Below are 24,827 nucleotides of genomic sequence, written 5' to 3'. Positions count from 1 at the left end.
TTTCCTCCCTCTGTCTCTCTTTTTAATGACAAAGGCTATTGAAAAAATTACAACCCTCCATTGTCCCTTGGATCCATGTGGCTTAAAATATATGTTACTTATTGAAAGAGTTGTTCAACTTCAACTCGGGAGATATATTACACCATGTAATATGCCTGCATTTGTCCGTGCATTCTTTTTGGAAACCTGATCTTACTTATGTCTGCTTTTAACAGATAGGCTAGGTTAAGTTATGTTAAACATGTTGTAGTGAGGCTTGATTCACCATGCTGCGGCCTGGCTTTCTTCCTTGATTAGCTTTAATCAAACTCTCCGCATTCCATGACCTTAATAAAGCTATTTTTCCTGACAACTGAAGACTGTCTTAACAAGCCTAGCTCATCTGTGCTGAAACTAAGGCTGAGTTAAGATGGGGTTTAGATCCTCATTAAAGTCCACAGCATGGAGTATAAGAGGAAATGATGAAATGGTGCTCCCCGAAACATCTCTTCTTTAAGTTTAATTAGACAAATTATACGCTGTCTGTAGATGCCCCGGGAAGGCAATCAACATTAGGGCTAATAAAAAGCTGGAATCATATAAAAGGGCTGGGGGAGGTGCAGTAAAACCTTTCTAACATGTATGAGAGGTAAATTAACACCAATTGCTCAACATAGAAATGTGAATTTCAATATTGATTTCTAAATTAATTTTATGATGCTGTTCTAAATATAAAGTACAAGTTATACTTTCAAAGTTTGGTATGATAACATATACGCACAAAGTATTTAATGGGTTTTGTAGATCTGTATATGCTGAGGGGAGCAATTATGGTCTGACTTTGAAGTTTTGCAGCTTTCAGTTTGAGTTCTAGCAGGTTCCCTTGCAGTTGTTAGTGTTTTTGTGTGTGTGTGCATGCTACTTCACCTATGTGCAATCCAATATCTCATCTATAGAATAAGAGAAACAATCCTTTCCATGGAGAGGCTTTAAAAGAATTAAAAGGAATTAAATGAGATCGTTAGTATAGAATGACATAGTGCTTGGCACATAGGTGCTCAGAAATAGGTGCCCATGGTGTTTGACACAGTGGTTAGGATGACACTTGCAGTACCCCTACCCTGTATCAGAGTACCTGGGTTCAAGTGCTGACTCTACTTCCAATTCCATCTTCCTGTTGATGCACACCCTGGGAGGCAGCAAGGAAGGCTTATGTGGTTGAGTTCCTGCAATCTGCTTGGAAACCTAGATTGAGTTCCCTTTCCTGGTTTTGGCCCATTGCAGCCTTGGCTTTTGCAGACACGTGAGGGAATGAACCAGTAGATGAGAGATCTCTGCCTGTCTCTATCCTATCTGTCTGTCAAATAAATAAGATGAAATTTAAAGAAAGACCCAATTTAAATTCTGTGAGTCTTGGTTTTCTAATCTGCAAAACAAAAATCTTGACTCAATTGGTCACTCAGAGCATCTCTCTCTCTCTCACACACACACACACACACATACATGCAGTGTAGCCCAGAACCCGACCTGTGCAGCTCCTGTCATAAGGGAACTGAGACACTGGGACACAGGTATCTGGGATCCCAGTCAGGGTGGGTGCTCCTTGCGAGGGCTCTGCCTGTGCAGCCTGGTGCTGCAAAGCAGTAGGCCTGCCCTTGACTCTTTTTTTTTTTTTTTTTTTAAGATTTTATTTATTTATTTGAGAGGCAGAGTTACAGACAGTGAGAGGAAAAGGCAGAGAGAAAGGTCCTCCTTCCATTGGTTCACTCCCCAAATGGCCACAACAACTGGAGCTGCGCCGATCCGAAGCCAGGAGCCAGGTGCTTCTTCCCGGTCTCCCATGTGGGTGCAGGGGCCCAAGCACTTGGGCCATCCCCTATTGCTTTCCCAAACCATAGCAGAGAGCTGAACTGGAAGAGAAGCAGCCAGCACTAGAACCGGCGCCCATATGGGGTGCCGGCGCTGCAGACGGAGGATCAACCCACTGCACCACTGCACAACGGCACCGACCCCTGCCCTGGACTCTTAATTCATGTGGGGTTATTCAAAGAGATCTTCTTTCACCTAGGAGATTTCTAGGTATCTGCTGTAAGGACCAGAAAGAGGAAAGAAGTTAGAGTAATTCACTGAAAGCTAGTCTAGGGAATTAGTAGCTGATACAGATCAGTGTTCCCTGAGATTTCATAACATCTGTTTCAATTCTGAGTCACTGGGGCCTGCCATGGTGTCGTTGCTAATGAATGTGTACAGTTATTGGGAAGTGATCTTGTCTTTACCCCATCTTCCTGCACAGCTGCCTCTAAATGACCCCAAACTGGATGTATTTCCTTTTTTTTAGTGTTTTTATTTATTTATTTGAAAAGCAGAGTATTAGAGAGAGAGAGAGAGAGAGAGAATATCTTCCCTCTGCTGGTTCACTCCTCAGATGGCCTAACTGCCAGGGCTAGGCCAGGTCGACACCAGGAGCGAGGAACTCCATCCAGTTCTCCTACATGGGTAGCAGGAGCACAATACTTGAGTCATCTTCCTCTGCCTTCCCAGGCACATTAGCAGGGAACTGAATGGAAAGTGGAGTAGCCAGGACTTGAATCAGCACTCGAATATGGGATGTTGGCTTCACGAAGCAGCAGTTTTAACTTGCTGTGCTGCCGTGCTGGCCCCTCTGTTCCTCTTTAAAAGACTGAGTCGTGAGCTTAGCTATGAAGACACTCATTCTGATTGCTATTGCTAAGCATGAGGTTGAGCATATTTCTAGTCCTGCTGTCCTGCCTGGCGGTATACAGTTGCTTTCTGTATTTAGGGATCTCTACAGAAAGAAACTTGGTATCTCTAATGGGCTGAATTAGTGGAAAGTTTTGGGAACTCAGTAGAAGAGTAACTTTCTCTGCAGATCTGTGACCTGGTGGAAATCCAGATAGAAGACTCCACCAAACTCGAATGATACCCAATGAAGGGTGATAGGAATACCCAAGAAGGTAAATGCCTTGCTACTGTTCCCTCCCTGAACTCTGAATCCTTACATGACCCTGAGATAGCCAGGCAGTGGGGGCTGCAAGACTGAGATAAGTACTGAAAATTGGCCAGTTTACTTTGAAAAAAAAAAAAAAAAAAAAACCATAGCTCCCTCCTTTACATTTTTTTGTGTCTCTGCCCTGAAGGCTGTACAGCTTGCTACATACTGATAGCTAAGCAAGTGCAATCCACATCCCTTACTACTGCCTACAGAAAACATCCTCTATTGTGTATTGGCCTCCAGGATGTTGGTCAGTACCTGGCTGCTTTTGCAGAAGGCAGGTGCACAGTACCTCAATTTACATTGTTAAATGCACATTGGGGTTTTCAGAATAAGAAATGCAATGATTTATGGTAAAGCTGCATTGTTTCTAGTCATGGGAGCAATTAGCTTGTTTCCTCTGTGTAGGGGTCCCCCCCCCCCCAGTGGCTTTACATATTTTCTGTAGGGAAAGGTGCTATTTATAAAGTAGCCCAGGGTATGGAGAACATTTACAGACTGTTTTACTTTTCTTGGAGAGTAGCATGGGAAAGCTCCTTCCAGAAGGCTTTTACCTCTGGCCCATTCTGGCACAGTGGGGACAGAACAGAGATGAGAACGGGATGAAAACTGCCATTTTCTGTTGAACGTGGACAGGTGTGGATGGGACATTCTTCACTTATAATCAGAAATTTCGTGGCACAAAAGCAGTGTGGAGGAACCTCCATTGGCCAGCAGTTCATGTGAAAACAGCCTACCAGTGTTTAGTAACCAGGTGATTTCGAAGGCACCAGAAGTGTGACATTGCCATTTAAAAAACAAGCGTGGGGTTGGGCTGTGGTCTGACCACAGCTGGGATTTTCGTTTTATCCAGTTTTGGGAATAAAATGGGGACCCAGATGCTAATGGATTAGGGAGTCATATCCTGTGAGGGGAAGTTGAAGAAAGCCTGCAGAAGTAGAGAAGAGACTCTGCAGAGCGACCTTGACAACAAGCCGAAACAGCTGAGTGTCTGGTGCAAGTCAGGTGGGTATCTTCTGTGCTTGAGAAGACAGAGCAGGGCTTAAGTCTTGACTGAGCCTCCAACCCTTGCTCAACGTGAAACGATAGAAACAATCTGAATTCACATCTTGCATTGCCTGACATGTTTTTCCAAAACATCTGCTCATCTTCCTGTTTCAGAATGAGTGACTGTCATCTTCCTTTACCCTGTCTACGCAAGAGTTAAGGCCCCATCTTTGGTCCCTTTCCCTCAGGAAAAAACCAATTATGTTTCTTTTTTTTTCTTTTTTTTTTTTTTTTAGGTTTCTTTGTTTATTTGAAAGCCAAAGTTTCAGAGACAGAGGGAGAGACAGAGGAATCTTTGATCTGCTGGTTCACTGCCGGAATGGCCTCATCGACTGGCGCTGGGCCAGGCTGAAGCCAGGAGTCAGGAGCTTCCTATAGATTTCCCATGTGGGTGGCAGGGGCTCAGGGAATTGGACCATCTTCCTCTGCTTTCTCAGGTGCATTAGGAGGGAGCTGAATTGGAAGTTGAGCAGCTGGGATTCAAACTGGTGCCCATATGGGATGCTGGTGCTGCAGGAGGTGGCTTAACCTGCTGGACCACAGGGTGGGCTGAAACAATTCAGTCAGCACCTGTGGTAGAGGTCTTTGATTTATCTCAGCTAACCCAGTTGCTACTAACACTAGATGGGGGAGGCAATATTCTTTTTTTTTTTTTTTTTTTTTAAGATTTTTTTATTTATTTATTTGAAAGCAGAGTTACAGAGAGGCAGAGGCAGAAAGAAAGAGAAGTCTTCCATCCGCTGGTTCACTCTCCAGATGGCCGCAATAGCCAGAGCTGTGCTGATCCAGAGCCAGGAGTTTCTTCTGGGTCTCCCACATGGGTGCAGGGGCCCAACGACTTGGGTAACCTTCTCCTGCTTTCCCAGGCCATAGCAGAGAGCTGGATCAGAAGTACAGCAGCCAGGACTTGAACCTGCGTCCATATGGGATGCCAGCACTGCAAGTGGTAGCTTTGCTAAGCCATGGCCCCAGCCCTGAGGCAATACTCTTAAACTTGATAATTTCTAAAAAGAGTTCTGAGCTATTTAATACTAAGTGATGCCAAAGAAAAAGAATACTAACATTACTCACAGCTGAGGGAAAAACTTCTATATCCTTTCTGGGGGCCAAGGTTAAGTTCTGTGTGACTCAACACATTGACCTTCTATGTGACCCCAAAATCCCTTCAATTTCCTGATCTACTTGTCTTGACCTGTTTCATTTCCACACCAAAATAGTTTCATTAACACAGCAATCATGCACAGGAGATAGTAGCTAACTGATGTAATTAACTGCGTGTCAAAGGCTATTGGCTTATTGCATATGCAACTATCTTTCCTGATGGAAAGATAGACTTTCTGCTGACATAATAGGTGGGCAAACATGCCAGATTGCCAACTAATCTGTGTGTTGGTGAGGTATTTGTGAGGGTTCTACTTGTATGGGCACAATAGTGGGATCTGCTCCTGTTTTGTGCCCCTAGAATGCACCTGACCAGAGGTGCTAATGATAGTGAAAGCAGAAAAGAGAGAAGGCAATTCAATCTTGGGCCTTGGTGAGGTTCCATTCTTTTTCTTTCCCTTTTTTAAAATTTGTGCTTTTGGCATACCGGTGCCTGAATTTCATCTCTACAAGAAATTTCCGTTTAAGAAAGAATTTAAAAACATGAAGTGCTCAATCCGTATCTCCTAAACAACTAAAAAGACTGCAATTTCAAATGAGAAATTATGTTGCAAAGAAGAAAAAAGTTGTTTATTATGGCTCAAAATTTTAATCACCCAAGGGCTGTAAAGTTAAAAATAGACATTTCTGCCTTCTGTTTATGGTAAACTTGGCTGAGTCCCGGCAAATTTCAAAGCTGAACATACTGTATGTTATTTTTGCTTAATTTTAGATTCCACATTTTAAAATTATTTCTTACAAGAAGCATATTTCAGGATATAAACTTAGCCTGAAGAACAGTATTCTTGATTTCTGCCCATATTGAAACTCCTTTGAAAATAGTAAACTATGGTTTTGGGATTTTCCGATTCCCAAGAGTCCAAATGTGTACCTTTCTAAGTCTCTTACATTATGAATGAACACAGGAATATGAAATCATGAAGGTTACTTCTTGCTATCTGATTTCTTTGCTTGTAACTTCAGTTTTCCTAACAATATAATTTGGTGCAAATATGAAGAGTGCACACGACTTTTCACTAAAGTGTTTCCAGGAGGGAGGCGCATTTTGTAATATGTGTGTGTGTAGTGTTTCAAGTAAGAGACAGAGACTCACCTGCACCTGTGCCAGGAGTTTGAGTGTGAGCCTGGGATGGGACCTGTGTGCTGTGGCTGCCACACAGAGTGGCCTCTCTTCTGATGCCTTCACGCTGCCTAGAGAGCTGTTTGTGTGGTGACTGTTTGGGTCAAGAGCAGACGGGCTGTTGACAACAACCTTCATGCCCGCTCAGAGAGGAGAAACCCCTGGCCTCACCTCTTCATAGCTCTTGTTGATTCCTGTCCCTGGGCACCTCAGACTGCTATATGGGGCCTTTCTTCAACAGGGGTTTCAGAACGAGTCCATTGGGTTGGCAACCATCTTGGGAGGGGATTTGTGGAAACCTATTATCCAGTGTAGCATCTGAGAATAAAGCATACCCACAGGATCAATGACATGCTTGGTAAATATTTGCTAAATATTGTTGAGTGAATGGCTATTTATGGAAGATGAAGATTTCTGTGATGACCTTGACAAGCATATGTTTGTGATGAAGTTAATCATAGCTACCATTTAAGAATTCTTACTATGTAGACAAATAGCTGAACACTTCAATATATTTGATTCTGATTTTCTCAAGGACTTGTTTTATGGAAGAGAAACGAAAGCTGCACAAGGTTAGGAACTTGCCCCAGGACAGCCAGACCTAAAGAGAAGCTAGGGAGAATCTGTATTCAGTAAGTATGAAATTAGCCCCTCTATGCCATATCACTGTGAGTGAGAAAGGTTGTGATAATAGTACCCAGAAATTGACACCATGCCACGAAATGGCCAAATGATATGACACAATATTCCTGTAGGTCTTCAGGCCCTTAATCATGGGAGATATTCCTAGGTCACAGTCAAAACCTATTTAAGCTTAGTTCACCTGGAGCTTCTTCTGGGTCTCCCACATGGATGCAGAGGCTCAAACACTTGGGCCATCTTCCACTGCTTTCCCAAGTGCATTAGCAGGAAGCTGGATCAGAAGTGGGGCAGCCAGGACTTCAACCATCCCACATGGGATGCTGGCCCCGCAGGCGGCAACGAACCCTCTATGCCATAACATGGGCGCCACACACAATTCTAATAGATTTGGTTGTCTGCTTTGTAATACAAAGCAGAATTATTTATTCAATAAATATTTTCTGAATAACTGTTATGTGCCAAGTAGATTTGTCTAGATACAGTGAACACAAAAGGAACAGAGTTTTTGCTCTTAGAGAGACTGTATTGCACATGGGGAGATCAGCGTTTCAGAGTGTCGTGTCTGAGTTGACACCTTTGGGGACTTGTCTTAGACGCAGATCTGTAGTCTCCACTCCAGACCCCCACATTCAGAACCTTGGGATGGGGGAAGTTTTCAACAAGCCCTCTAGGTGATTGTGGTAGATGCTGAAGCATGAGAACTGCTGTTCTAGGAGGTTTTAGACAAAATTTTTATATTCTTGTGGCAGGTAGCTCTGCGAAAGACTTCTGTCTGCACATTTATTCCCAGACAGGGGTGTGTGTGTGTACGTGTATGTCTAATCTTGAGATGACGGACAGCATTTGGTTACATGCAAACTCTGAAGCCAGGACTTTGTGGGGCCTTTGTATGTAAGTATAGGAGTCGCCTGAATCCAGAGTTTTACTGTGCCATTCACTGGCTACATGACATTGGGAGAGTTATGAAAGCTGTCTCTGCCTTTGTTTCCTCATTGTGACAGTAATGGGACCATACCTCAAGCTTATCTAGCCTGCAGTTGGGCATGGGGCAAGTACTCAAGGAACATTCTTTGAGAGAATGGGTTGGGTGTTTATTTTTCTTTGTGTAAGCCATTAGCCTATGGCCTATAGCTATTTAATATCCATCCTATCGCTTCTGGGCCTTTTGGCTAAGATCAAGTGTATTTGATATCCATCCTGGGTCTGTCTTTAGCAGAAGAAACCACAATTAGTGAGACCCCAGCACCAGCGGTGCCTGACGTCCTCTTAGAAGCATGTGTTGACTTGTCTTGCTGTAACCTCTGCTGTTACTTCATCCTCACCAGTCAGAGTGGGATATTGCCTTCCTCCATAGCCCTTAACTTTGGAATATTTCAAATGCTTATAAAATTGCATTCAATTAAGTGGCTTCCAGATCTACTTGTATGTATTTTATTCTTGAAATGCTTGTGGCATTAATAGTAAATCTAATAAGAGAATCAGACCTCTGCCTGTTTTGTGCCATTTCAGCAGTAAGCCAAGGAGAAAAACTCCCAGGGAAATGAATGCTTCTCTCCAGCATGGTAGGAACACGGAGCTGACATATTGCCATATAATCTGGTTTCACTGACTTTTCTCTCTGAATTTTTGTTTTGCCATTTTTATTACATATCACACTGAGTATCTAGACCAGAAGTGCAATTATAAGGAGGATGTTGTCTCAAAATCTGTAGGGTCTGGCCAGATAACCTTTGGGAAGAAAAATTATCCCTTGGATGGGTTAGTGGTTGGTCACAAATAGGTTGTCTAAGTTTTATCTCCATGTGTCCATTAATGTGGCAGATATTATTGAGCACTTACTGTGTACCAACCATCATTGCAGGTGCTAAAGATTGCAGCAGTGGACAAACAGGATGAGGATCCGCTGCCTTCCTAGTACTTAGTTACTTTCTTTTTCACACATGTCATGTGTTTGAGTGTCCCTGGAGTAGTGAGTTTTACACAGAAGCTGAGTCTGGGGTGGTGTTGGGCATGAGCACTCTGGTGTTAACTCCCTGGGTTCTCTCAATGATAAAAGCAAGTGGAGCCATTTGTAGCCCATCTGTTTTTAATTTTATCGGTGAAGTTGAACTCTTCATTAATGAATACTACCACAGTGTCCCTCTTCTCTGGCACATCCTGGTGCCCTGGATTGGTGTGCTCAAGTCAGTGCCAATTTAATTAGGATCTTTTTTTATATTACTGCAAGCCCTGTGTTTTAGTTTCCTGTTGCTGCTGTAACAAATTAGTATAAATGTAGTGGCTTAAAATGATAAAAGGCTTATTCTCATAGCTCTGGAGGCGGAAGATCTGAAAGCCGGTCTTACTTGGCTATAATCAAGGTGTTCCCAGGGGTGGTTCGTCCTGCAGAGGGCAGAATCTGCCCCTTGCCTATTGAACATCAGGAGGTTTGGGCACTCCCTCCCTGCTTCCTTCTCCTGTGTCTTCGATCCTCCTGCTTCCCTCCTGATTATATCAGGGGCCTACCCAGAAAATCCCAGATAACCTCTCCACTGCAAGGTGCTTAGCTTGGTCACCTCTCCAGTCCCCTTTTTTCCCATTCACAGATTCTGAGAATTGGGATGTGGACATTTTAGCAAGCCATTACTCAGCCAGCCCGCACTGTGCCAGAGATGCCAGCGTCTCTGGGTTCAGCTGCAAAGGAGCAAGTTTTGTTGAGCAGTCTCTCCTTTTCAATGAAACCCAACCCAACCAAGAAGACTCTAAAATGCAAATATTGCTAACTTGGCAGAGCCTAATTGTATGTGCATAACTAGCTGAAGATTTCCTTGTTAATTCCTGTCTGTTACACAACACTCAGCTCAACCTCCCCACCACCACCTAAGAAGCCTTCCGGTGCTCCCTGGGTTTCTGGTGCTCCCCCTTGGTGACTGTGGCCCTGTGTGTGAGTGTGGCTGTGACTGTGCCCGTGCTGTGTGGTTGTGTGGAGTCACCTGTTGTGCACTGTTTTCCACATCCTCCCTCTAAAATACTGTTGAAAGTTTCTCTATCAATGGATTCTCTTCTCTCAAAAGGCTTGTTTTTGTTTTTTATAAAAATAAATTTAGATGTGTTTAAGTTAATTTTACTTGACAAAGTTGAAAGTGGAACGTGCAGGAAGGGCTGGGTGCAGGAAGGGCTGGCATCCAGTGGCTCGCCTTAGGTTGCATTTCGTATTGTTGGGACACCTGAGTGTGTTGGGAAGCACTGGGTCTGATGGATAGTTCTTTTAAAGTGAATATAATCCGGCCGGCGCCGCGGCTCACTAGGCTAATCCTCCGCCTTGTGGCACCGGCACACCAGGTTCTAGTCCCGGCCGGAGCAGCGGATTCTGTCCCGGTTGCCCCTCTTCCAGGCCAGCTCTCTGCTGTGGCCAGGGAGTGCAGTGGAGGATGGCCCAAGTGCTTGGGCCCTGCACCCCATGGGAGACCAGGAGAAGCACCTGGCTCCTGCCATCGAATCAGCGCAGCGCACCAGCCGCGGCGGCCATGGGAGGGTGAACCAACGGCAAAAGGAAGACCTTTCTCTCTGTCTCTCTCTCTCACTGTCCACTCTGCCTGTCAAAAAAATAAATTAAAAAAAAAAGTGAATATAATCCTGGGGTGATGCACCATTCTTTGCATAGGACATCATATGTCTACCATAAACTGTCTCCGAACATTTCGAAGTGATGAAAATCAACATGATTCCCTGCCTGAATCTTCTTCTTCTTTTTTTTTTTTAAAGATGTATTTATTTATTTATTGGAAAGGCAGAGTTACAGGGAGGGCAGAAAGAGAGAGACTCTGATCTTTCATCTGCTGATTTACTCCCTACATGGCCACATGGCCATGGGCTGGGCCAGGCCAAAGCCAGGAGCCAAGAGCTTCACCTGGGTCTCTCACTTGGGTACAGGGGCCCAAGGACCTGGGCCATCATCCTCTTCTTTCCTTGGCACATTAGCAGGGCGCTGGATCAGAAGGGAGCAGCTGGGACTTGAATGGGCATGCAGTTAGGATGCTGGCATGGCAGGCAGTGGCTTACCCACTGCCACAAGAATAGCCCCCTGCTTGAATTTTTAAATTCCTTTTTTTTTTTTTTTTTTTTTTTTGACAGGCAGAGTGGACAGTGAGAGAGAGAGACAGAGAGAGAAAGGTCTTCCTTTGCCGTTGGTTCACCCTCCCATGGCCACCACGGCTGGTGCGCTGCGGCCGGCGCACCGCGCTGATCCGAAGGCAGGAGCCAGGTGCTTATCCTTGTCTCCCATGGGGTGCAGGACCCAAGCACTTGGGCCATCTCCACTGCACTCCCTGGCCACAGCAGAGAGCTGGCCTGGAAGAGGAGCAACCGGGACAGAATCCGCTGCTCCGACTGGGACTAGAACCCGGTGTGCCAGCACCGCAGGCAGAGGGTTAGCCTATTGAGCCGCGGCGCCGGCCTGAATTTTTAAATTCTTAAAATTAGTTTCAGTCACCAAATAAGATGAATGAGTTGAAGTTTACTGTAAGGAGTCAAGTCTTAGGTCTTGAGATAATTTATTTTATGAGTTTTTCAATTTTAAAAAAGTAGAATCCTACTATGTGGAAAAATCTGAGTCCTATCAGGCTGTTGTTGAAAATCACTTTGCCTGCTTTGACAGCATTCAGGCTGATTCCTTTTTCCTTTGGAAATACACCTTTGGGGGTTCTAAGTTGTTGGAAAGCATGTAATTTTCTTTTCTTTCTATTTTTTTGTTTTTAACCTAGTGGTGCTTAATGACACCATGTGAATTTTTATAGTCCCAGCTGCACTGAAGTGTGTGCCCTGAAACTTCAGTTGGATTAAGAAAGTACCTTGGTGTGAGGGCTGACATTGGTGAAATGGGAGCACACAGGGCTGTGCCTGTATATGTTGCAATTAATATTGACGAGCGGGCAGAAGTCCAGCATTATCCTGGGGCTTGGCTAATGTTCATTGTACACCGGTGCATGTGAGTCCTTCCCCTCCAGGTGTGAATGGTTTAAATTAGGAGGTCGATTAGGAAAAGCAAGGCGTATTGTCTCGTACTCCAGTTTACACTGCGCATGAAGCGTTAACCAGCTGCTTCAGGTGCAGCTCATTGTTGGGTAGTGGTGCTAACAGGCATCCTGAGGCTCTGCTAACCCATCTTGGACTCGCCAGAGTCCTGGTGCATAGTAGGTGCTCATTTGTATATGTGAAAGGAATGGAAGAATGAATGAATGGCTGCTATTGCAAGGCCCCTGAAAATTCTGGCCCCTGCTTACCACTGTAGCTTCACCACCTCCCAACTTCTTCTTTTTTTAAACTTATTTATTTATTTATTTATTTGAAGGTGGAATTACAGAGGCAGAGAGAGAGAGAGGTAGAGAGAGAATCTTTCATCTGCTGGTTCACTCTCCAAATTGCTGCAATAGCCAAAGCTGAGCCAATCCAAAGCCAGGAGCCTGGAGTTTCTTCCAGGTCTCCTATGTCAGTGCAGGGGGTTGCCCAAGGACTTGGGCCTTCTTCTGCTGCTTTCCCAGGCCATAGCAGAGAGCTGTATCAGAAGTGGAGCAGCTGGGACTTGAACCGGCGCCCATATAAGAAACTGGCACTGCAGGCAGTAGCTTTACCTGCTATGCCACCGCGCTGGTCCCCACTTCCCAACTTCTAACCATGCTTTTTGTAGCTTGTTAAGTATTCCACCTTCTTTCTTGCCTTTGGACCTCTGTTCTGGTTTTCCCTCTAACAGCACCCTTGTCCTTAAGCTAATTCCTACTGGCTCTGACTTATCACCTCCTTGAAGAATTTTCAGGAGGTGTCAGTGTGAGTTATCTGTTTGAAGGCCTGGTTCCTTTTTCTTATCTCTGGGAGCCTTTGGTAACAAAAGAAAGCTACTGGCCAGTGGAACTGGTGCAATCTGAATCTGAACTTTCTGTTTAGAAGTGCATAGGTCATTTCATATGCCTCCATCATTCGTATATGCATCACCCAAACTCTGCTGCTTGTTTCCATGTGAAAGGCTCTACGGTAACTGGAACTGAAATAAAGTCGGCAACAAAATCTTCCATTTATAGAGCATTATTGCTATCGGGGTACAGTGGTATGGTGAAAGCAGATGGATGATGAATTAATTACTTAATGTGGCTGATAGGAAAGCATCAAAACAGGTGAAATGGAGCTGGGAAATCAAGCTGTTCACATTCTAATTCAGTTTTTGGATGTTTTCTGCTTCGTAGGTGCTTGCTGAGGATGGGAGAATCAGTGAATCAGTTTATTTTTTCTTTGCTTTGTAGTAATATTGCAAAAGAAACCCTTAGTCTCTTCCACTCCACTTCATTTTGCCCTCATTGCCCCTCAGACTATACTTAGTGCTTTTGCTAAAGCTGACTCATCTTGTTTCTGATTGCTTTAGTGATAGAAGACCCTGGTGTCCCTGGGAATAGAGTCAGGCTGTGTGCTTTCACTGTTGGAAGCGTCTGAGCCACAGGGGCCAGCTGTTGGTGCTGCACCAATTCCTGAGAGCTGTAGCGCAATCTCACCCTTAAGTTATTAAGCCAGTTTGGAAAGCGACATCACTGATGGAAAACCAATCAGCCTTTGTGTCCGAGAGCTGGAATTCCAGTCTTGTCTTTGTTGCTGGTGGACTCTGTGACTTTGGGCAAGTTGCTTAACTTCTCTGTGTTTCCTCATCTCGGTTTTTTAATGTAAAACCGGGCATGATCTTGGAGGATGACATGAAAATTAGAAATGACTTGGCAAACGTCCTAGTCTATATTAGGTGTTCATACATGGTACTTACTGCCATGACACTACTGCTACTGTGTGAGTGAGGCTGGTGGGAGCCGCTTCCAGGTTTTGTGAGGATTTGCTTACCGGGAACCACCAAGATCAGGGCAGGACGGGCCTATTGCCATCTCAGCAGCCTCTGCATTGCTTCTAAGGAGCGGTTCCTCTCTCCCCCATCAGGGAGCATCCAGCCCAGTGGGAATGGAGAGCGATACTAGGGAGGAGGACCTCTAAAAATTACCCCCCGTGGTGCAGCAGGTTAAGCCAGCACCTGCTGTGCGTCTGCTCCAGCTCCCTGCTCAAGTGCCTGGGAAAGCAGCGCTGGATGGCTCAAGTGCTTGTGCCCCTGACAGTCATGTGGGAGACCTGGGTGAAGTTCCTGGTTCCTGGTTCCAGCCTGGCTCAGCCCTGACCGTTGCGGCCATTTGGGAAGTGAACCAATGGACGAAAGATTTCCTTTCCTTTCAAATAAGTAAATAAATGAATCCTTTTAAAAAAAAGCTATATTAAAAACAAGTTAGGAGGTGGCGTGGTGTAGAGGGAAGAGCATTGGACCCAGGATAGTGCTCCCAGGTCAGACTCTGCTCCTTTCAGCTCCGCCTGCCTTCTCTCCCAAGCCCTTTCCAGCCTTGTGTTCAGGGCCCTCTCTGGGATGCTGGCTTCCTACCCAGACAGGTGCTTCCTCCTGCCTGGGGTTTTTGGGTTGCCCTTTTGGGGCTGGTCTTACTGTTCCCAGAAGAGACTGGGCTGAGTGCCTCTTGCATGCAGACCTTTGGGAGCATCCTTTCATTGGTACGACAGCCTTTGCCAAAACATGTTCAGAAATTCTCTGAGGGGAACCAGAAGAGATCTGGGGTTGGGAGGGAGCACCTTTTAAAGGTTCTCTTCTGGCTTGGTTAAAGCAACTGCTTAGAGCATTGCCCTTCTTTGGGGGGGGGGGGTATTGATAATGTGTGTCTTTGAATGGAGAACGAATTTCCCAGCTTCCTGGGAACAATAACAAAAAAAATTCCCCAACAAACCCCGGGGTGTCTGAAGCGCCTGCTTTCTTCTGAGAGAGCGATCGAATGCTCTTCTGTGGGCTCAAGAGCTATCAGCAGTATTGAACAATTAGACTGGAAGGGAGGGTTGTGAACAGTCCTTCCCTCCAGGCCTGGGAATTAACAAAGGCCATATTAGCCAGCTTGGGGAGGGAGGGGCTGAAGAGAATGGGGGCTGGGAGGCACAATTCAGGAGTGGAGAGGGTGATTGGAGGGGTTTGTTTCCCAGATAGTTTTCAAAGAAAAGAGATTTGTGTAGTTTGCTGTGGAGCTGAGAATACGGTGCAAGACCAGTTGATGTTCTTTTTTATCTGACAATTACTTTCTCCAGTGCATTCTATTTAGGCTAACAAAGTGTCTTCCTTTCCTTTTTCATGGTCATTGATAGCAAGAGCTTAAGGGCTTTTTGCCCCCCCCCCCCCGCCCCCTCCCTTTCAGGGTGGGGTGGAGAGAGGGACACACACAAGAGGGAATTGACATTTTTGCAGATTTCTCTGAGTTTTGTTACAGAGAAAAACCATCCCTGGCATAGAGAAGACTCAGGTTTTCATTTTCATCTGGGGCTGATTGATTTCTTTCTTTCAAGGGGCTGATGGAGGAGGTCAGAATCTTCGAAAGGGAAGAAGCCAGGGAAAAGGAGAAAAGAAACAAGGAGATTTATGACCTTGTGGATCTCAGCTTTTATGTCGCACAACCATTCCCCACACTGGAAGTTCATGACACCCTGAGAAATAGCCCCTGGAACTCAGAGCAGCGATATGCATGCAAAGGCAAAATTAAGTAGTGCAGCAACTGCTTAGACCCAGGGCTGCTGGAGGTCCCCAGTGCTGCTGGAGGTCCCCAGTGCTGGTGCCCTTGAGTCTCCCAGCAGTTCAGGGAGTGATGAGCGAGGCCCCCCAGGGCCACTCATCCTGGAGTGAGGGTGGTTGATGATGTTCATGGACGAATTATTTCAGCAGTGGGACTCTTCTATTACTCTCTCTCTCTTTTTTCTTTTCTGTAGTTGCCCAACTCACTCAGAACATGGAAACTGTGGCAGCCTACACCAGGGGATACTCAACTAATAGGTGCTGTTCACATTACCCCTCCCTGGTCCTATGGCCCTGAGATAATAGTGGAAGATCTTTAAAAATGTATGTATCTTCCATTTTTCTTAGATACGACCCTTTAGGTAACATGACCCAATGTGGCCATTCAGTGACCCTGCTTACACTTGGATTACCCGGTACAAAGCAAATTTATGGTTGTTTATTCTCTCCTCCTATCAGCTATTAGTGCCTAATCATATGGTCTATCGATCATGAGATTAATCGCCTGCCCAAAGAGGCAGCAGGTCTTGTGGAATGCTGCACTGCGCCAGACTGAACTTCAACCTTTTATACAAACTGGAGGAGTCAGAATCATCATTCACTGCCTGAAGCCCCTGGTCCCTGGGCCTCCTGAACCCCAGGAGGTAAATCCCCGCTTTTTCAAACAGGGTACTTTGCACTTCCTTTCCTTGTGTAAAAACTTCACCTCATTGATTCAGGCAGGCCCTTGTAAATAAAATCCTTTGCAAGGCATCCTATAAATAATGATCTAAGCTGAAAATATGTGGGTTTTATTCTACAAAGCCCCATAATGCTACCATAATTAAAGGTCTGTCAGTATTTCTATTACAGATTCTCATTTTGGGAGATTTATAACTGGGCTATTAAAGTTGTCTCAAGCTAAGACTTTCCTAGAGTGTCACGGTCTGAGACCTTGTGTGTGTGTGTGTGTGTGTGTGTGTGTGTATGTGTATGGAATGTGTTTCTTTGACGAAATGAAAGACGGAGCCCAGGAGCTCTGTCACCCATTCGTGCCTGCATGCAGAGGTGAGCTGGACACTCCAGTATGCAAGCACAGCCACCTGTCAAGTGGCTGCTGTCTGTCCCCATTGCAGTTCAGGAGGGCTGAGAACTGCTGGATGGCAGTGTTCGTTCCGACTTCTGTCTCTCACTCAGGGCTCTTAACTCATTTGTCTTTTGGCCCTGTGTTTAGGCCCCATGTTAGCACTGAGTTTGTTCAGTAAATGAGCCCAAAGGTGGGAGTTAGGAAACTGTCTTCCCACTCCTGAGACAGTGGCAGTCATTTAAGGTGAGCGGGGAATTTACGTAAGTTGTACTTCTGTGCAAACAAGTTTCGTGACCAATGAAATGAATGTTAAACCCAGAGCTGGTGAATCCGTGTTGTGTGGGCCTGAATGCTGCCAGCACAGTGTTTTCAGACGCTTGAATCTGAATGCCTTTCCACGGACTCTGCATTTGCTAGTTTGCCGTAATCCCCAGCACTTCCTATCCTAGTGTTTCATCAGCGGCCTGCTCCCATCATTTATCTGTTTGCATGGTCTGCAAGCATGTGTGGTGTGTGGTTCCTTGTGGTTATTTCTTTATGATGCGATCTTTTGTTGCTGTAGGAAGGATCCACAGATTCAGGTTTGCTGGTGATGCCTTTGACTGTGACTTTAATTCCCCAACTTCCATTCTTTTTGTCATCAAGAACCTCAGCTGTTACTTCTTTTGGTTTCATGTTTTGATAACTTCTGTGTTCCAGGCAAATTGCTTTGGTTAATAATTAATTTGTTTTGCTGTGTTCAAGGCAAGCAGACATACGTAGCAACTCCACAAACTGTGCCATCAGCAGTGCGAGTTTTGTATAATGACTTGGTTGGTGTTTTAGCTAGTTTGTGTAGTTGTTTTATGGGTAAGTACAGTTTCTCTGTGGGGCTTTGATACACTAAAAATACCTCTGAAATCTTCTGCCTTTTCAGACATGTGATGGTCCACGGGTTGTAGGTGAGTGCATAGTTTATTCTTTGATGAGTTGCTGGGCCATCCTCTATACTTGCAGTCGTTTTAATTGTCTCCTTATGGTCAGCTTTAGAGAAGTTCTGTAAAACTTGGCTTTTGCGTTCAGTGAGATGAAAACTGCTTCCCAATAGGAATTTACCCAAAGACCTTGTTACATTTTTCTCCCTTTAGTCAAGAGCATTTTGGAAGATTTGTTAAAAGGATTGGGAGACAATATGATACTTGGCTTCCTAGCTATGGAGAATCCTTTCTTTCAGATCAACTTAGGTTGTTAGTGAATATTGTAAACTGAGAGCTTAGAAACACACATTCAAATAGAGTGGATTAGTGATCTGTAATATAGAAGTAATCTGCATATAAACTAATCTTCACTTGAGACTTGACCTGTGGTGCTTAGAGTAGATAATATCACACAAACATAGAGCTTTTGAAAATGGTTACCTGATTCAACAAAATAACCATGTCATAGATTCAATTTAAGACACAATATCTGCATTGTTGTCAAAAGCTTAGGCTCTGGGGTTACACAATTTGGATTATATTCTTTTTTTAAAGATTTATTTATTTATTTGAAAGAGTTACACAGAGAAAAGGAGAGAGAGAGAGGGAGAGAGGGAAAGAGGGAGAGAGAGAGAGGGAGGGAGAGAGGGAGGGAGGAAGAGAGAGAGAGAGAGAGCACTCTTCCATCCACTGGTTCACTCCCCAATTGGCCACAATGGCTGGAGCTGTGCCGATCTGGAGCCAGGAGCCTCCTCCCAGTCCCCCACATGGGTGCAGGGACCCAAGGACTTGGGCCATCCTCTGCTGCTTTCTCAGGTCATAGAAAAGAGCTGAATTGGAGGTGGAGCAGACAGGACTTGAACCAGCGCCCATATGGAATGCCAGCACTGCAGGCGGCGGCTTTACCTGCCATGGCACAGCGCCGACCTCTGGAATATATTCTACTGTGGCTACTCCACAGTCCTGTCTAAGCCTCGGTTTTCTTATTTGTAAAATGGGAATGATACTAGCTGCCTGGGGGAATAAATGAAAGTAATTCATACAAAGCATTAATCATCCTGTTGGTCACAGAATAAACCATGAATATTTATTATCATTATTAGCTAGAATGTAATTGAAATATATCTCTGAGCTTTGAAAATTTTCTTTTGAAGAAGGCTGCTCATAACACATAGCGTCACTCACCTCCGTTGCCAGGAAATTAAATGTTGCAGCAATTGTATATTGCAGTTATACTGCCTTCAGTTTTTCAGGAAACAAATGATGTCTGACTTGTAAAATCTGAAGTTGAAATTTTCCCTTTTACATTTTATTTTCCCTCTAGATGAATCTAAATTAAACTTTGATTGCTAAAGTTTCATGTGCCTGTAATGGTGTTAATTGTTATTGGTGTGCTTATCTTAAAAATCATTAAGAATTAAAACCACTGGAGTGGGCTTTAGCCTCATGGTTAAGATGCCCACTTCCCTCATCAGAGTACCTAGGTTTGACTCTTAGCTCCTGCTCCTAACTTCCTGCCAGTGCAGTCCTGGAAGGCAGGCAGATGGCGCAAGTAATTGAATTCTGCTCCCCACGTGTGAGACCTGGATTGTGTTCCTGGCTTGGCAGTTGTGGGCATTTGGGGAGAAAGCCAGTGCATAGGAGCTCCATCTCTCTCAGTGTCTCTCTGCCTCTCAAAATAAATAAGTCAATGGAAAGTCAAAAACAAATGAAAAAGTTTAAAACCTTGAAGAAAACTTTAAACTCACAAAGAGCTGCAAGGGGCCTGGGAAGTGATCCCCACTAAGCCTGGTTTTACAGATAAGGAAAGAGTGTTACTGGGCAAAGAAGCTTTGAGCAGGGACTGTCCGACCTGAAGACTTTTTACCTTACGCTCTCACTGGAATCTGCACTCATTTGCCGTGTTATGACCATGTTCTTGCTGTGGGACTTGTATGTATTTATTAGCGAGCATTGAGATGTAGCATTGGGCACTCCTTTTGTGGCAGAGGCACCAGGGCAGTAATCATTATTAATGGATTCCATTATTTGGGAGAGCATTTTACTGACTATAGAGAATTCATTGCATTGATCTATTGTGCCACATTTGTATTATACCAGGTAGTTTAAAATGATATTCTCTAAACTGTTAGGCTGAAAAATTGTCCAATCTTGGCAGTTATCCCATCGGTAGGACCTCCCTTTTACGACTGAAAATACATAGTTCTGTTGAAAGAAAGCTTTTGACTGGTCCCCAGTGCCCTGAATGTGTTTAAATCCTTCACTACTGAAATCGGAGGATTACTACTGCTATCATTGTTCTAAAACAAACTTCCTTTTGGACGATAACAGCAGCGGTAAATCAGATGTTGAAGAAAGTACCAGCTTAACTTCAGTTTGCTTTAAAAGGGTTTCCTCTTTAATTGACAAGTGTCATGTATAATAGAGCATGGTAACTCACATAGAAAACCCTGTGCCGGACTGCCTGCTGGGGTTGGAGTTCTTAATGAACATGCAAGTGAATACACTGAGGCAAAAAATTAAAGCTCCCCAACTGGGGCGTATTCAGCCTGCTCACTCCGGCCAGTGTGGTGAGCTGCACCAGCCGCACTGCTGGCCGGAGAGACCGGTGTGGGCAGTGCGGCTGTTCTGTAGCTGGGAGCGAGGCTGACTGCCGTCTTCCCTTTTGGTATTTTGAATGACAGCCTAGGTTCTGGAGTCAAATCCAAGGAAAAGACAAACAGAAATTTGTTTTTGTTTTTAGCATAAAGATAAGCAGCCCTTTTGGCCACGTGCAGCCTCTTTACAAAGTGCTGGCTTTCCTGAGCTCTGAACCACTTGCTAACACTCAAAGATTTCCTTACACTCTGGCTCCTTCTTTCCTTCTCTCCACTCCCCCAAAAGAGAAGAGAACTGATTTTTTTTTTTTTTTAGAGGTGATGTTTACAACAGTTCTACACACTCGAATAAGCACTTAGAATAACGTCAATAGAGGAAGGGGGAAAAAAGGGCGTATTATTATCAAATTAAGTAATGGATGGGCAGTGATATTTTATTTATTAAAGCTCGTCTGAGTACCATTGGAAACAGAGTGTGTTGGTTCTGAAGTGCACAGATTAGAAAGGAATGTTGAGTTTGGAAACGTGGCAGCCTGCAGCACTGTGTATGGTTTAAATTAAACCTTTTTTTGGAAAGCAGAATAGCTCTAGGCCACATTTAAGGGAAAAGCTACAGCAGAGTGAGCTGGCTGTGGTTTTTCTTTTACTCTGTAACCGGCCCACTTTCCCTTGTTTTAACACAGAAAAAAGACTTTGAACTCCCTTAGACCAACCACATAGCTTCTCTGCTGACCACAAAAAGGAAGCTTGGCGTGGAAGCCATAGGATTAATACCCACTGTCTCTTAACCCAACAGAGTGTGAAAACTTTTATAAGAGACTTCTCTGGGCAGACTGACACTGTGGTCGGACTTTAAACATTTTAAATCAAGCACAACTTTGAATTGCATTATGCCACAGCGCTCTGTAAATTGTTATGTGCGATCCCACTGTTAAAAGTTATTTACATGAATCCCCAGGTTTCAGAGGGATAAACCACTAACAGCTTTGTGCATCTTATAAAGAAATACAAGGAGAATTAAAGGTATGCCCATGCCAAATTATCTCAGATAGAGTAGGTAGATCATACTCAATCAGATTTTATTGTTCTTAAGCAAATGGAGACGATTGGCTTGTGGCAGAAAAGCCTTCTTTGAAAATAATAAGATTAAGATTTTGAATTCCATTAATCACTCATCAGCTTTATTAATTAACCACATTATTTTTAAACTAGGAAAACACCTCCCTTTTAATAGATGTACATCTTTCTTACATACAAATATTTGCAATGCGGGGGATTTTATTTAATGTACTGATCTACCCAGGTATTATAGATGGTTGTTTCTGTGTCCTTAGCATTAATTTTAACGATTAGAATCTTACTACCCTGATTAACTAATCATGTGTTTGCACAAAGCAACTCTGAAATTATCAGCCACAACAACAGAAAACCCCTGTGTGTTTGTATTTATGTTTACCCACTCAAACGCCTAGGATTAATATATTTTAAAAGAAATCATTTGAATTTACATTTTGCCATGCTGAATTAATCAGCTTTTCACAAGTGCACTGTATCAGCATTCTGGTTTCTGTGTAATAAAGACTCTGCATAGAAGGAACTGATTTGAAAAGTTGAAGGAAAAATCCCAGGTCCATGTTTCAAAACTGTGGTCTTAGAGTAACCACAGAGTTAATTCTTGGTTGACTCTGTGTCGCGAGAGGGGTTTATTTGCCGTCATTAGAGAAATTGGCCTGTATAAAACTTCCTGTATGTGAAGAAATGCAGTTGTCATCTTTCCTGGACCATTGAAACCATCTTTAAATACTCCCAGTTGTGGGGGGCCTTGTGCTTATTGTGGTTATTTTCCCAGGTGTCTTAGGAGCAGCTGTTTTGTGCTTTCGTAAACTGAGTAGTTGAAGAATGTGGGAGAGAAGTGGTGCACTTTCCTGGGGAAGGTATTCTAGCCACCCTGGAGGAGTTGTACTGCATCCTCATCTTTTTTCATCTTGGTAGAATTATACTGTAACTAATTGAATCCATTGATCACTGTCTTGTTTTTTTTTTTTTTTTTTTTTCATCTTCTCAGAGGATTCATTTCATAGGGGTCTATACATCAGTCAAGAAAATGACTACAGAGGCATCACCAAGACTGGTAATAAAGGTAATTTAACCTAGTATAATATTTTTAAGGGCAAAATACTCTTAAGTGTCCTTTACCTGGTGAGCACCAACTGCTTAATTAGGCCTTATTGGAAAACATCACAGTATGGCCTTGACCAGTAGCTTCATTGAGTAAGGGGAAACGGAGGGGAGAAGAAACACTGATCTTGGAGCTGGCTGACCTGGTTTCTTCACCTTTCTATACCAGTGTGTTCATACTTGAATGTGTGTATGAATCAGCTTGGGGCTCTTGTTAAACTGCAGAGTCTCCGATTCAGTAGACCTCAGTCCACACCCTGAAGAACAGGGATCTGCTAGCCCATGTTGGTAACTTGGTGGCTTTGAATATCCTGTTTAACAACTCTGCATCTCAATTTAGAGACTAGGAAGTCTCTAAAATAGGGATGCTAATCTTTGCTCTGCTTACCTCATCTGGTTGATATGAGAGTTAAATTAGATAATGCAGATGAAATTTTTAAATGCTACATAAGTATAAAGCAGCGCGGATCTTTGTTTATAGATAAAGGCATTCCTTGGATACCTTTCATCAAATATGTGTGAGCTGTTCTGTGATGGGAGAGAGAGAGAGAGGGAGAGAGAGAGAAGAATCCCTGTTTCCCTAGCACCCATTCGGAGGCTTTGACTGAATCATTTCACCCTCTGGTCCCCTCTTATCTCATTTGTAAGATAAAAGCTTGACCTAGGTTAGTGCTTCCCAAAGTGTGATCCTTCACTTGGACACTTGCTGGACGTGCCGATTGCCAGCCCTGTCCTGGACAGGATGCATCAGCCTGGGGTTAGGGTCCTTCAGGTGATTCCATGGATGCTAGATTTTGAGAACTACTCTGATGTGTTATCCAACTCTGAAATAGGATACTTAGGCTTTTTTTTTACAGGCTTAGCCAAGGCAATGCCTGTTTGTTGTGATCTATTTAGACTCTCGTGTTTCACAGGTAAGAGAATTGGGGGAAAAGTGTAGAAAACAACTAGTCCTTAAAGTGATCAATGTAAACAATTTTCCAAATTGATCAAGCTGCAGGTTCTTCGACTGTTGCATTGAATGTGTGATGAGAAGGACTGAACCAGGGCTATGCCTCACCTCTCTGGAGCTCAGAATGGATTCTAACTGCATCCATCTATCCCTTCTAGCTTGTGCAGCGTGGGGGTTGCCGAGCATGTGTGGCTCTGCACACTACGAGGTTCCCTTCTGTTCTGCTGTGTACCTTCTTCCTGTCCCTCATGGCTGCCATTTTGACACAATAGCAGCTCACATTTTTCAGACTTTTCAGGGTTCTCAACAATCTATTTGCATTGGTGTGAGATGAGAAGGGAAGAAGTAAAATGTGTTTTTCTTAGTCATTTATAGTTGGACCTCATGTCCCTGCAGCTTTGTTTTTTTTTTGTTTTTAGATTTGAGATTACTTTGGAAAACCAGGAAAAAAGCATGCCCAGCCTCCAGTGTCCAATTAGATTTTTATCAAGTTCAAGCACTGAAGCACACGATCCTTACACACAGAAGAGACCTTCAATGAGGTCTAACAACTCCCATTCTAGATGCAAGCCTGATTTCTCATTCCAAAGAGCAGATAGGGTCTTAGTAGACAGCTGCTTGGATCCGGAAAGTAGAAACAAACAGGAGGTGTTAGCTGTCTGCCCAACAGCGGTGAGGAGACATGAAGACACATTCCGGGGAGGGGGAAGGAGGATGGTAGCCCAAGGTCTTCTCTCACTCTGCATTCTGTGTGTGTGTGTGTGTGTGTGTGTACTTATGCGGGTGCTTATAAAAACATTTCATTTGTTTACTTATTTATTTGAAAGGTTGAGAGAGAGAGAGGTTGAGACAGATCTCCCATCTGCTGGTTTAGTCCCCAAATGCCTGCAACTGCCAGGGCTGGGCCAGGATGAAGTCAGGAGCCGGGGACACAGTCTGGGTCTCCTACGTAGGTGGCGGGGGCCCAAGTGTTTGAGCCATTACCTGACCCCCTTGAAGTTATGTCTTAGCAAGAACTGGAGTTGGAGCTTGATCCTGGACTCAAACCCAGGCACTCTCACATGGGCTGTAGACTTCCTAACTGCTAGACCAAATGCTTGCCTCTACCAGGGTGCTTCAGAACGTTCACGGAAAACGGATTACAAGATGAGTTTATGTTGGTGTAAAGTAATTTTGAAATCTATATGTAATTTTTTCATAAGCTTTTTCAAGACCCCTTGTATACATGGATTCCAAAGACTATTTGCATAAAAATAAACATCTTTTAGTTCCATTTGCCATGAACTTTTAAAATTATCCTCATATGTGTGCACACACATGCCTACATAGGTATGTGTATCTGTGCACACACACACATGCACACACATATATGGTATACTTATATTTATACATTTATATACATGCACACACATCCTATATACTTGTGTTCCTAAATATTTCTGTAGTTGTTCACTGCATTGTAACACTTTACAGTATCTTGTGTGTTTTTTTAAAAGATTTAT

At 43.9% G+C, this 24,827-nt stretch overlaps 1 protein-coding gene across 26 annotated transcripts in view; it reads left to right on the top strand.

Annotated features, from left to right (window-relative positions):
* NFIA (nuclear factor I A) overlaps positions 1–24,827 on the top strand; it is a 620,032-nt gene that overhangs the window by 276,445 nt on the left and 318,760 nt on the right. For 12 of the 26 annotated variants that reach the window (XM_051857695.3, XM_070078406.2, XM_089337313.1 and 9 more), the window contains one exon: positions 22,261–22,335. The exons of the other annotated variants lie outside the window; for them this stretch is intronic. In XM_051857695.3, coding sequence (XP_051713655.1) covers positions 22,261–22,335 — 75 coding nt within the window. The remainder of the gene's footprint in view (positions 1–22,260; positions 22,336–24,827) is intronic. 26 annotated transcript variants of the gene reach the window in all.

Source organism: Oryctolagus cuniculus, chromosome 7 (assembly GCF_051225735.1).
Source record: "Oryctolagus cuniculus isolate XC-2025 breed Fujian yellow rabbit chromosome 7, ASM5122573v1, whole genome shotgun sequence".
In the NCBI taxonomy this organism is placed as follows: Eukaryota; Metazoa; Chordata; class Mammalia; order Lagomorpha; family Leporidae; genus Oryctolagus; species Oryctolagus cuniculus.
This window is presented reverse-complemented; position numbering and strand designations above follow the sequence as displayed.